At 37.3% G+C, this 12,730-nt stretch overlaps 1 protein-coding gene across 1 annotated transcript; it reads left to right on the forward strand.

The window, feature by feature from the left end:
• The first annotated feature begins 1,971 nt into the window (after window positions 1-1,971).
• Window positions 1,972-7,851, forward strand: LOC107727069 (integumentary mucin C.1-like). The gene is made up of 4 exons (XM_016536833.1): window positions 1,972-2,079; window positions 6,841-7,281; window positions 7,417-7,493; window positions 7,764-7,851. The coding sequence occupies exons 1-4, from the start codon at window positions 2,019-2,021 to the stop codon at window positions 7,839-7,841; spliced, it is 657 nt and encodes a 218-aa protein (XP_016392319.1). The 5' UTR covers window positions 1,972-2,018; the 3' UTR covers window positions 7,842-7,851.
• Window positions 7,852-12,730: the final 4,879 nt, after the last annotated feature.

The following is a 12,730-nucleotide window of genomic DNA, read 5'->3' on the forward strand; positions in this document are numbered from 1 at the left end:
AAAAATACATTTAAATATTAAAATATTTCAGTGTCTTAATTAAATTATTTTATTGTAGTTACATTAAATGATTGGTGTTGTGCTGCTGTGACTTTACATGAGCAGGCTCACTATTGGCTGATTCAGAGGTCGAGGTCGGCCATTTTGTGTTGACATCATTGTAGTCCTTAGTTCACAACACTTAAGTGTCACCTCAGTCAACACTTAAGAATCAGTCTTAGACTTTACTGAAAGTTGCTTTTAGCTTCTTTATAAAGGTCTCCTACTCTTAGACAAGTCCTACTTTTTACTAAGAATTTTTTGACACTTAAGTCAAAGCTTAAGACTATTCTTAAGAGCATTTCTGAGAAGTTTTATACATACGGGCCCTGATCATCATCCAGTCTGTCTGCGAGTTCATGAAGAAACAGAACAAACTCAGACAGAATAAACCCAGAAGAACTGTGGCAACGTCTCCAAGATGCTTGATGTTTGGAAATGTGAACTGATATTTCCTACTGACACACTACAGCAAAAGATAGAAATAACTGACTTAAAACCATTTTTAGCTGGTGAAAATATAGTGTTCTAATAATTTTGGCCACCACTGTATATATATAGAGAGAGAGAGAGAAGAAAGAGAGAGAGATATAGAGAGAGAGAGTTGCAATCAAAATTGTTCAACCCCTCAGAGACTGCAGTACAAATGCAAGCTTTTCTGAAGTTCCAGGATTTTATAAAAATTGCATTAACAGTTTACTGGCATATTATTAAAAGTGATGACGTCAATATATAATGTAATATTTTCTTCTGCTTGGTTCAGGGATCAGTCATAGGATGTACTTGAGTGGCCTGTTCAGTCTCCAGATTTAACTCTCAGTGAAAACATTTGGCTGAATTTGAAGAAAGCAGTGGCAATGTGCAAACCAAAGATTATCAGTGACCTGAAAGCTTTTTCAGGTGAGGAATGAGCCAAGACTGCAGTAGAGAGGCGACAGACGCTTCTGAGCACTTATATGCAGCGTTAATTAGTGGTTTTAAAGAATAAAAGATTCTGCACAAAATTTGACTTTTATAATAATTTTGAACATGAATGTTTAGAGCCAGTTTGATTAGTATCATTGTTCATCAATGTTACATTCTCAGAATCACTCAAATGTGTATTAAGAAACTTTCTCTAATATTTCACTGATGCCTTTGTTGAACTGTTTTTATTACATTTTCTTCTCTGCAACAAAATGTCTTGCAGGTCAAGGGGGTTGAATAATGTTGATTGCAACTGTGTGTATATATACGTATATATAACGGCAATTGTGATCAGCTTAGTTTATAATACGCCAAATTCCATCTTCTAATAACAAAGCTACTTGCTGGGAATCTGTAACAATGAATAAGCTTTTTTATAACAGAAAACAATAGTGTGCTGGCTCTCTGGCTCTCCGTCTCTGTAGAACAGCATGCACTATTGACAGTTTGGAATGCAGGATCCACCCGTGACCCAGAAACTCAAAATAAAATAAAAAGGAGATACACAGGTTTCTCCACTCCTGAACAGGTTACTAACACTCTACAACAATGTTATATTTATTACCAGTTGTTAATTATATATATATATATGTGTGTGTGTGTGTGTGTGTGTATGTATATGGTGTGTGGTATGTGGTATATGCATAAATAAGATACATCATATAAATATGTTACACTGAGATTGGAGTAATTATGCTTTGAAAATGCATTACAGCAATAAATTACATTTTAACATATATTCAAATAGAAAATAGTTATTTCAAATAGTAATATGCTGGGCATCTCTGTTTGCGTTACGAAGGCACTTTTTTGTTATTTGCCATAAAGGGAGTGGTAATGTTAGTGTCAATGCAGTCAGAAAGAGAAAGTGTTCAGTTGTATCGGGACAATTACAACAGTTACATCGGTGGGAGGAGGTTAAGGACAGTATATTAAGCTTGCATTACAAATGTTAGGTTGCTTCTCAGAAGTCATTTTCCTGGCATTAGGTTTGGTAGCAAAAAACTTGAAAGATGTTTCGATTTATTATATTTATTGGATTGGCTTTGCTGATTGGTAGATCAATACCAACAGGTAAGACGTCTATTTAAAGCAAATATATTTGTATGTAAGTATGTGATGTATATGGGAGTATTTAATGCAAAAAAAGTATGTATTGAATAGGTATGCATTTAATGTACTGTATTTACTGAATTATACCTTATATGTGTTTAAAAAACTAAAAACATTATATATATATATATATTGCCAAACTGCACGTTTTGCACTTATTTAAATGATCAGTGAATTATAATTGCAAATGCTTGTGGTTTTTATTCAATAAATTATATGATGTTATAATAGAATTATATGAGCAATAACAGATACAGTTACACATAATTATAAAGTAGCCAATGTGTGACTAATTTAAACTATATAAATCCCCTAAGAATAAGGCATTTGTGAGAAGTGATTTATCCAAAGAGATTTACAGTACACTTAGTGGTGCTGCTCAAGCATCACAATTAATACTGCATATTGTTAGAATATCTTAAAAAAACAGAATTTGATTTATTTTGCAATTAAATCATGAATATATAAACAAAAAAAACAAAAAAAGAGTATTCAAGGTTTAATGCAATTGCCACATATTCAGCGGTGATCTGTCAGAGACTAATTTAAATCTTTTCTGGATCTTAAATTTTCCGTTTTCCTCAACTCTGGACCTCGAGATCCACTTTCCTGAAGAGTTTCGCTCCAACCTAATCAAACACACCTGAAAAGGCTAATCAAGGTCTTCGGGATTACTACAAACAAAGCCACTATAAAGCAAGCCTGCAACCTTTATGCCTAGTTCACACTACAGGGCCCGTATTCATGAAAAATCTTAGTGCTAAGAGTTGCTCCTAGTAACGAAATTCTAAGAATATTCTCAGAAATGTGGGTGTTTCCTCTTTAAACTAAAGAACAGATCCTAGTAAAGAAAAAAGTAATTCAGAAAGAATCTTAACCCTTAAAAGAGGTCTTAAGGTCCAAAATGGTTAGGAGTATGGACGAGGACTTTTAAGAGGCTTAAGAGTTTCTTTAGCAGTGGAGAAAATGGACGAAACATGAAGAGGGAAAAGAAATGTGTTGCACACAATGCATGACAGTGAGTTAATAAGACGTTATTAGATCGTGCAGGGATAATGTTTGTGACCGATCTTATTAGAGACGCGCTAACATCTCCGACACCGCGCAGAAATGCCATAGCGCCAGAAATGGAAGTAATCACTGCATTAACTACATGAACATATTTGGCAACTGGAAAAATGCAACTATGCAGCAGTGATGATTTGGGTCTGTCACAACCTTCTATAAGCAAAGTGATCACACAAACATTTACCTTATCGTGTCGCTCGCTGTTCATTTCCTATAAAATACGTTAAGTATGACAGCATGGTAAATAAAAAATAAAGAATATATATACATATATAACGTGTGTGTGTGTGAGTGAGAGAGAGAGAGTATGGTAAAACAGGAAAGATTACACCTGTAATTTCAAAGTAAAGGCTTATAATAGACCCTACTCTTAAAAGCGCTCTTTTATTTCCTTCTTAGACAACCAACCAATCACAGCCTTCAAAATACTGTATCAAAGCTTGCAACGGGGTCAGCCCCGCCTCCTCACTAAGATTAAAGTTTTTCTGTCTTTTCCTCGCTCAGAGTTGCTCTCAGATTGGTCCTGAATCACTTTTAAGCTAAGACTCCTAGTGAGACATTTTTAAGCTAAATTAGGAGCTCTCTGAGAGGATTCTTAGAAGCTTTAAGAATAAAGATGAAGAATTCAATTAAGCTTTAAGAATAAAGATGAAGAATTCAAGCCTCTGAGAATTACTCTCAAGAACGCTGCTAAGAATTGACTTAAGTGTAAAAAAATCTTGGCTCAAAGCTGCGCTTAAAAGTTAGTTATCAAGCATCTCAGTCGTAATTTAAGCGAAGTGTAGGACTAAATCTTAAGCGTCAGTCTTAGAGTTGATTCACGACACTTTGCTGTGCCACAAACTTCCACAAATTTTGGATGACGAAATACGCATGGACCAATCACTGAATAGATTTGCTTATTTAAGAATATTCTTAGATAAATTCACATTGAATGGTTAAATATCTAATAGGAGTTTACATTCAACACACATTTGACAATAAAGAATTTTCAAGAGAATACATTATGGTAAGAAAATGAATCGTCATCACAACCTTCAATCTAGACGATAGTATCATGTATCGATGATAGTCAGAGATATCGCCTGTTGCTGATTTCTTTGACGACAGCAAGACGATTATAATTATTATTATTATCCGTCAAAAATATAGGCGCTTCAGAAACTTGCCGCGGCGCGGCTGGTGAGTAGCCGTGATCAGCTCCGGTGGCTGTGTCGGAGCCGTAACGCGCCGCAGACGTGTGCAGTGTAAATAAGGGGTAAGAGGGTAAGTAACTTATTCATGACACAGTGTAGGTAGCTTCACTGATTATAACGGGAGTGTTTTTAAAGAGCATATACTACTCGTGCTAGACTGGAGTCAGTTATGATGTTCTTTGGTAATGTAAATATTCTTTGCTCGTTTTCTGTTGATTTTAAGCCCGATTTGCACATTAACGAGCTCGCCGACAGGTCGGGCTGTAATCGGGGGAAAATCAGCAGGTGACCAGCGCTCGGCAATCTTTATGTGTGAACTACTCAAAGACGCATCAAAGAGGCTCGCCGACGCTTCGCCGACACCAAACGCTGGACCAGTCGGCCGACTCGACATCACGTGGTGTCAGGTGTCGCAACGAGCTACAGCCAATGAGAGAGCAAGCATGGCTTGAGGTCACTGGAAGAAAAACAGCAACAGCAACATGGCTTTAAGAAAAGTTTGGACACAAGAAATGGAGCGAATCTTTTCATCACGCAAACAGCTTGCAGTGCTAATTTCTTCCCGATGTTCATTTTCAAATAAACAACTTCTGTTTCACTTGTTGTTTCGTGTCATTCCCGTAACAAAACATGGTTTGGGGACGGGATAGAGTCGTTGGGTGAGAGTTGTTGTCCGCTCGTGTAGTGTGTGACCTCCTTTTGCGGATCATTTACGTAGTGTAGTGTGAACACCACAACGACTTCAAGACAGACAATCAAGTCATGTAGTCTGAACAGCACAGCGATCTGCCAATGTTTTAGACAAAAAAGCGTAATGCTAATGCTTCCGGTCTGGCAGTACGTGGGAAAGGAGACCAGAGGCCGTTTTTTTTTAATGGATGTCAATGGAGGAAAGGCTTCCCTACGCTGAATAAACAGCTTTTTAGAGGAAACAGCTTATTTAATGAATCGACAGTCTATCAGCTAATCTCTATGTTTTACACTAAACAATACTTTTGGATTTAACTATTTTTAGAGTTTACAACGAAAAAAATGCTGTTTTATAAGCGAAGTCACTGACTTTTTGCGACAGGTGGTATTCCAGTTTACGGCACTTCCTATGGTATCCGTAAACTGCGATTGACCCTGCGTTCCATTCGGAAGGGCTCATCCCTATGCCCTAATCCCTTCAAAGGGTTTACCCTCCGGAGTGAGAGCTTCGAAGGGTTGAAGGGTGTAGGGGGCCAAACAACAGTTTCTTGAAGTGCCCTTCTGCATCATCATCACGTCCCCACACAGAGGCGCCGTCATCATGCAAAGAATCTGTGCAAAGGATCATGGGGGCCCGAAGTGTCCATCAGTTGTACCCTTCGAAATCCTTCATTCCGAAGGGCCCTTTGAAGTGAACAGTTTTGAGCACTTCGGTCTGGCCATGATTGTTTTCACTCCGAAGTGCCCTTCGGAGGGCGATATATCCCGTTTGGAACGCACCGTGAGTGTCCACTCTGACTGAAATTCAGTGACGTCAAGGCTGTAATGTGATTGGTTATTAAGGCACACGTGATCCAAGTTGACCGTTACGCTTTCTCCAATAGTAAGTAATACAGACCCTCGTATCTCCCAATAGTAAGACAATCTCTGCTATAAAGTGGATCTGCAGGAAAGTGGATCTCGAGGTCCAGAGTTGAGGACCCCTGCCATAGACCATCTCTTGGGGTAATTTATTGGATGGTAAATCATTTTATTCTGTGCCATCTTAATATCAAAGTCATGCATGAGAAATGTATTTGTATACTGACTTCACCAAACAGAACAGGAACAGGGCTCTGGAAACCTGTTTGTCATCATTTTCACAATTCTGCTTGATGCCACAGACTTCTCCTTTAATATTTGTAATTAAAAAAAAGCTAGCGTAGCTCACAAAACAGATGAGTAAAAGGGATTCAGTAGTGAAACTGCTCTTTGCTAAAGTAGGTGACCTTTTACTCTTATAACTCAGTTCCTGCTCTACAATTCCATAAATGCCTTATTGATTCTGCATTACATTAGAAATCAAACCAAGAAAAGTCAAAGCAAAAATACTTCCCGCAAATACAAACAAAACTTGCTATGCAGGTTATTTTGATGTCAGTGTCAAAGAAAGGAAAGCATTCAATAATAGAACTGAGTTTGTGGTTTTATACTGCATTGTTTGCTCCCAAAGGGAGTCTTAAAATCTTCAGTCACCGCACATTCAGCCGTTGTAGTTGTTTGCACATTGTCAGTTTTTATAATATCAGTTCTCATAGTAGTTCATAGTCCTTTCCCAACAATAGGATGCCTTTATGATAGCAGGTGTCTCGTGTATTGAAGGAGAACTTATTTTCCCACTGGCATCCTTTCTTCCATTTTTGCTTTTTTACAGGTCACTGTTGTCTGCCATCTATAGATGTTTTTCTTTTATCTCATCTACTAATGTTATTTTCTTCTACATCACCAGCTGCAGAAACATCTACAGCTCCATCAACAAGAACAACAACCACTGAACTAACATGTATAATAGCTACAGCGGCATCTATAGCTCGATTAACAAAAAATCCTGCACCGACATGTATATCAGCTACAGCAACATCTACAGCTCGATCATCAACAACAACCCCTGCCCCACCGTCTACATCTCGCTCAGCAGTCACTGAACCAACATCTACAACTCAATCAAGACCACATGCACCAACTTTAAGTTCAACTGTGCTAACATCAACCACTCTGTCATCAACAACAGCTGCACCGAGCTCAACATCAACTGCATCAACATCGATATCAGCTGCATTAGCATCTACTCGAACACCAACATCTACTTCTCAAATGACATCTCAACTTACATCTACAACTCAACCAGCAAGTCAGTCTACGTCTTCATCTCTAGATTCAGTCCCACAAAGTAAAAAAGCAATTTTATTTGATCTGTTCATGCATGTTTGATTAAACACTATTCAGATTTTGTTATTAAATTAGAGTTTTATTCACCTATGCTAATATGAATCTAATGTGAGCTTTCATTTTACAGATATGACAGCATTTGCTTATGCAACTTTTAAATTGAGATCCTTTGTTGAGCTGAGCAATGATGAAATCATTACATATATTGAAAAGGTGAGCTACTATTTTGTTATTAACATTTTTTGTCTAATTGTAAGCATTAAGTTGTTGCCGAACTGTTGAAGAATGAACAACAAAACACATATCAAGCAAGCAATTACGATGGAAATGTAATGTACCCAGGGCAGGAAAACAACAACTCTCTGTTTAGAATGTGACATCTGAGAAAGAGTTGGCTGACAGCAGAATAATTAGATATAGAAGCTGTTGTTTTATTTTGTAGGTAAATTAACAGATGTTACTGTACTTTTTTTTTCATTGCAGTTTGTCAAGCACGTTCAATCAAACATTAGTGGGACCATCAGGATTACTGTGAAGAAATCAAGAAAATTGTTGGCCTAAGGATCTGATGGATAACTTGTGACTGACCACATGCCATCCTCCTCATCAATCTCTGAAAGCTCTCTCCTGAGCCAAAGCGAGTGCCCCCTCGATGACTAGACCCGTGAGTTTTTGGACTTAGCGTACCATGCACAGTTTCTGGACAGCTCACTCATTACCTTCTTCCGTACTGGACTCAATGAACCATTAACCGCGAACCACGCTCTCAAGCCCAGCATTCCTTCCACAGTCCACTGCGCTTCCCATAATGCCGGTTGCCATCTTGTGTCTGGACCGTACACACTTCCCCCGAGGCGGTGGCGACCGCTACAAACTGCTGTCTATTATTCCATTTAATTATTTTCTTTGTATCTTTTTTTTGTTTTGAGATATTGCAAGAGGAGATGCTCTAAGTACCTCAGGAATAAGTGTTAAATCCTCTTATTCTCAGAAAACCAGACAGGTACAAAAAAAAAAATTTAAGCTAAGTAGGATGTCAGAAATACTTATATACATTTTTTTACAATATTTTTCTTGTAAATTTTTTTTTCTGCGACAGAAAATACATCTGTCCACACCAGGGTGTATTATGCCTATTGGGCCTATATATGGATTCAGCCTTATTTTGTATGTTTTATCAAAATTAAGATATTGCCATGATCTCCAGCTGGAGTGCCTATGAACTCCACCAGAGGGCACTCCACCTCTGACTCTTGCCACTCTATCCCAGACTACATTTCCCATAATCCTTTGCCGGACTCATCATCTCTGATTGCATTCACCTTGTCTTGTTTCCTCATCAGTTTCACCCTATTTATAGCCTGGTTACCCATTCATTCACTGCTCAGTATTGTTAGCCTGTAGCGTTCCCGTGTTTCCCTAGTTTTCCTAGTTCCTTGTTGCCTTGCCTTGTTTGGACCCTGGACTGTTTCCTTGTTTCTGATTGTTTGCTGCCTGCCCTGACCCTTGCCCGTTTTGTGGATTACTCTTTTGTCTGCCCTGGATTATATCTGTTTGCTGTTGTTTGACCCTGCCTGTTTGACCACACTTTTGAATAAAAGACTGCATTTGGATCCACTGCTCCGTCGTCACGTCTCCCACGTTACAGATATAATTTACACTTGAATAGTTTTATTAAACAACTAAATTAAATAGTCTTCAGATTGTATAATTTATTTCAATGCTTACAGTCTATATTTATTTATTAGGTCATAGGTCATAGGCATAAACGAGGACAGGGATTTGTGTGCATGATTGCATTCGAGTGTGTGGTGGGAGGGTGTGTGTGCTCGTGGGTATGTATTTGTGCTCACATATGATACTGGTTTTAATTGTTTTAAATAAAAGTTGGCCATTTTTAAATTAATAAAATGAGTTTCGAGACATAGAATGTGGTGTTTTTCAAATGTCCTTTCTATTGTTGTTATTTAATGTTCCAAGACTTCCGATGCAAAAGCCTCTAAAAGCCTCATCTGTCAAAAATGAGCTAACAATATTGAGTGAATGCTCTCTGCACATAATATACCATCATAAAATACTTTAACTTCAAACCAGGTAAATCCCAGCCTCAACCTATTCAGAAGTACAGACAGAAACCTATTCATAGTCAAGGTGTCTGATATTGTTAATTTTGATTAAAAACATCAGACGGACTTCTTAAGCCTTCTTATGTGTATTCATACCAGGTGCACTTAGTAAACATTTTAAAAACATGTTTTTTTCAGACCAAACAATGAGTTCTATTGAATCACTTTTTATACCGTTGTTGCATGGTGTCCATTACAGTGGACAGCTATGCAACTCCCTCAAAATAAAATATATACTTGTTTAATCATCTTGGATGTGACATTACATCTCGGATGTAATAAGCGACGTACAAAGAACCTGGTTGAGCTGCGCTAGAGAAGACGAAGAAGAAGGGCTGCTTTTGTAGCATGTTGTCGCCATTGCGAAGAGACACTGTTTTTTCCACCCCGGTTCCAAAACCCCTCTGTTTGGCCTTCCTAAAGCAGACAAACTTATTTTTAACACTGTTCCTAAACTTTATAACCCCAACGTTCATCTGTGTGCTGCACATTTTACAGAGGACAGCTTCCAGAAACTAAAAAAGTACAATGCTAGCTATGCACAAAAGATTCTCCTGCAGCTGTATATTTGCAGTTTTACTGTTGTAATTAAATAATACTATACACTGAATACATATTATCGTTACACCTTTCCTATATACTGTAAAAAAAAACCTCTCTGAAACATCCTGCTTGCCAAAATCCGTTCTTGCAAAGGTTCTGCACGATTGTAAACATTCTCAGGGTCTGAATAAAATTGACATCATTGTTATTATTTACAGCTGAGCAGATGAAACTCGTGGTTATGGTAAGGGACGTGACCTCTCCGAAACACACTCTAAGCGGTTCGCTAATCACAATGCACTGGGCCAGCTAACCAACAGTGCTGAGGTCTGTTCTTCGTACCTCGCTTAAAACATCTGAGATGATTTGACAGATGCCAGATCTTTCAGTCATGATAACTGATCTCTGGCTAATTTGGTTCTTCAAACAAGCTAGCGGATTGATTAAAATATCTGGATGAAGTTGTCTTAGATTACACTGTGTTGACATGTTCATTAGAAAGGGCAGATATATGCAGTGTTCGAACTATACCGTGGACTTTGGGGGAGGCCACTTGTTTTTGTTTTTGGATACTTGAAACCACGATCAGCAGTGCGGTGATTGGCTGGTGGCAAGACAGCAACGTAATGACATCATATAATAAAGATCAAGGACACAGCCTAGCGAGCAAAATGACATACAAGTTATAATATGTAAATAAAATGTGTAACCGTTTTTAAATGATTCAAAATCATTTTTCACCCTTTCTAGGGTTTGTACAGGCTTTGCATTTTTCAATGTCAAGAGTACTGAATTTAGCAGTTCATTTAATTTTGAAGCAGATTTGTTACACGTGACAGCATTAACTAAAGTTCCTTAATCCATAAGATCCATTTTAAGACAGAACTGTTTAAATTAATTGTGCATCATGAAAGCATTCTGAGATTTGAGAAGTGAGTCTGCATCTCAAATGAATGCACGGCTCAGACAAACTGTACGTAATGTGTGTATGACTGCAATAAAATTATGAGATAATTATTCCTTCACGGATAAATCTTACAGTGAGTAAAATTGGTTGTGCCTATTATTACAGATTATGCAACATTTTAATTATTTTCAAAATAATCTTAAAATGATTTTTCCTGATTTAATAAGGTACACTTGAAAGAAAATAGGGGCTAGAACAAAACAAATGATATAATCTAATCCTGTTTATGTGAAATAAACTGCTCCAGAGCAGGTTTGAGCTCATGTTGCTATGACAACAACTTCGGGATTAGCTTCAGAGAACCTAACAATCTTCGATCATGTCAAATCACCAACAATAAAATCCACGTACGAAGAACCCTGGGTAGATTAATTACAAATTGTAGTTCGTTACTGATTACAAATTATATTATGAAAACTGTAGTTCATAACGTAACCTATAGGTTACTCATTTTGGGAAATGCATTCCGACTACTTTTTAGATTACTTTTTCTCAAACTTGTTTCAAACTTACCATTAAGTGTAACGTATTGATATAAAAAAGCAAAGAGAAAAAATGTATTCCATTTTTTTATATCAACATCATAAAATTAGGGCTGGGCGATAATTCGATGACGATAATTATCGCGATATAATTTTCCTCGATAAAACGATATGAAGAGTTCGATAAATGTTCGATATAATGTTTATGCGGCAAAAGCGGAACGAAACAGCGGGACTCATTTGAAACGTGCCACTCGGACCATTTATCTGCTCGGATCACAGTTGAAACTGCCGCGCGACGCGAGCTCACTAGATCAGGGGCCCGTTCTTCGTACGTCGCTTATTACATCCGAGATTAAATGTCACATGTTGTAATAGATAAATGAAATGTGCACTGTTTTAATTTTATTTTGATTCTTTACATGATTCCCAATTATTTATATTCACGATTTCTAATATTTCCTGCTGGGAATCTGTAACCATGAAGAAGCTTTTTATAATCAGACACATTCTACACTAACAGAAAACAATAGTGTGTTGGCTCTCTCACTCTCTGGCTCTCTAGAATAGCTTGCACTATTGACATAGTTTGATCCTTTATAAATTACTTTCAGGTTTGCTGGAATGCAGGATCCACCCGTGACCCAGAAACTCAGATTCATTCTATCAACAGAAACACAAAGCACCCATACATTTTTAATATTCACACAAACCAGGAAATAACCAGAAGATACATGGGTTTCTCCACTCCTGTTCAACTGGACAGCTAAACATTCAGAAATAAATCTGAACTGGTCATTAACACTTATATATATGACTTATATTTCATGCTGTGCATCTCTGTTTGGGTTACGAGGGCACTTTTTTGTTCTTTACCGTTAAGGAGTGGTCAGTGTTCCTGTAATTAATGGGAAGTGTGTCAGTGCAGAAAGTGAAAGTGTTCAACTGCATCAGGACAATTACAACAGGTTATTGTTAGCAGTTTGATATAACACTCTATATTTGTTTGGGTGTCCCTGTCTAAAAGATGTCTGATATTTGTATTATTTGTAAACATATATAATAATAATAAATAACTCTGTTGACAAATTGTTTTATTTATTTACTTATCTATTTATCTATTTATGTATTTTACACTAATGACATTCTACGAACCTGTCATATTAGTAAAAATGAATGGGTGGGAGGAGTTTAAGGACAGTATAAGTTTGCATTACTCATGTTAGGTTGCTTTTCTGGCATTAGGTTTGGTTTATTATATTTATTGGATTGGCAGATCAATACCAACAGATAAGATGTCAATTTAAGTCTAAATATTTGATATGATAAAAT

Source organism: Sinocyclocheilus rhinocerous, unplaced genomic scaffold (assembly GCF_001515625.1).
Source record: "Sinocyclocheilus rhinocerous isolate Xijiao unplaced genomic scaffold, SAMN03320098_v1.1 scaffold1960, whole genome shotgun sequence".
NCBI lineage: Eukaryota > Metazoa > Chordata > Actinopteri > Cypriniformes > Cyprinidae > Sinocyclocheilus > Sinocyclocheilus rhinocerous.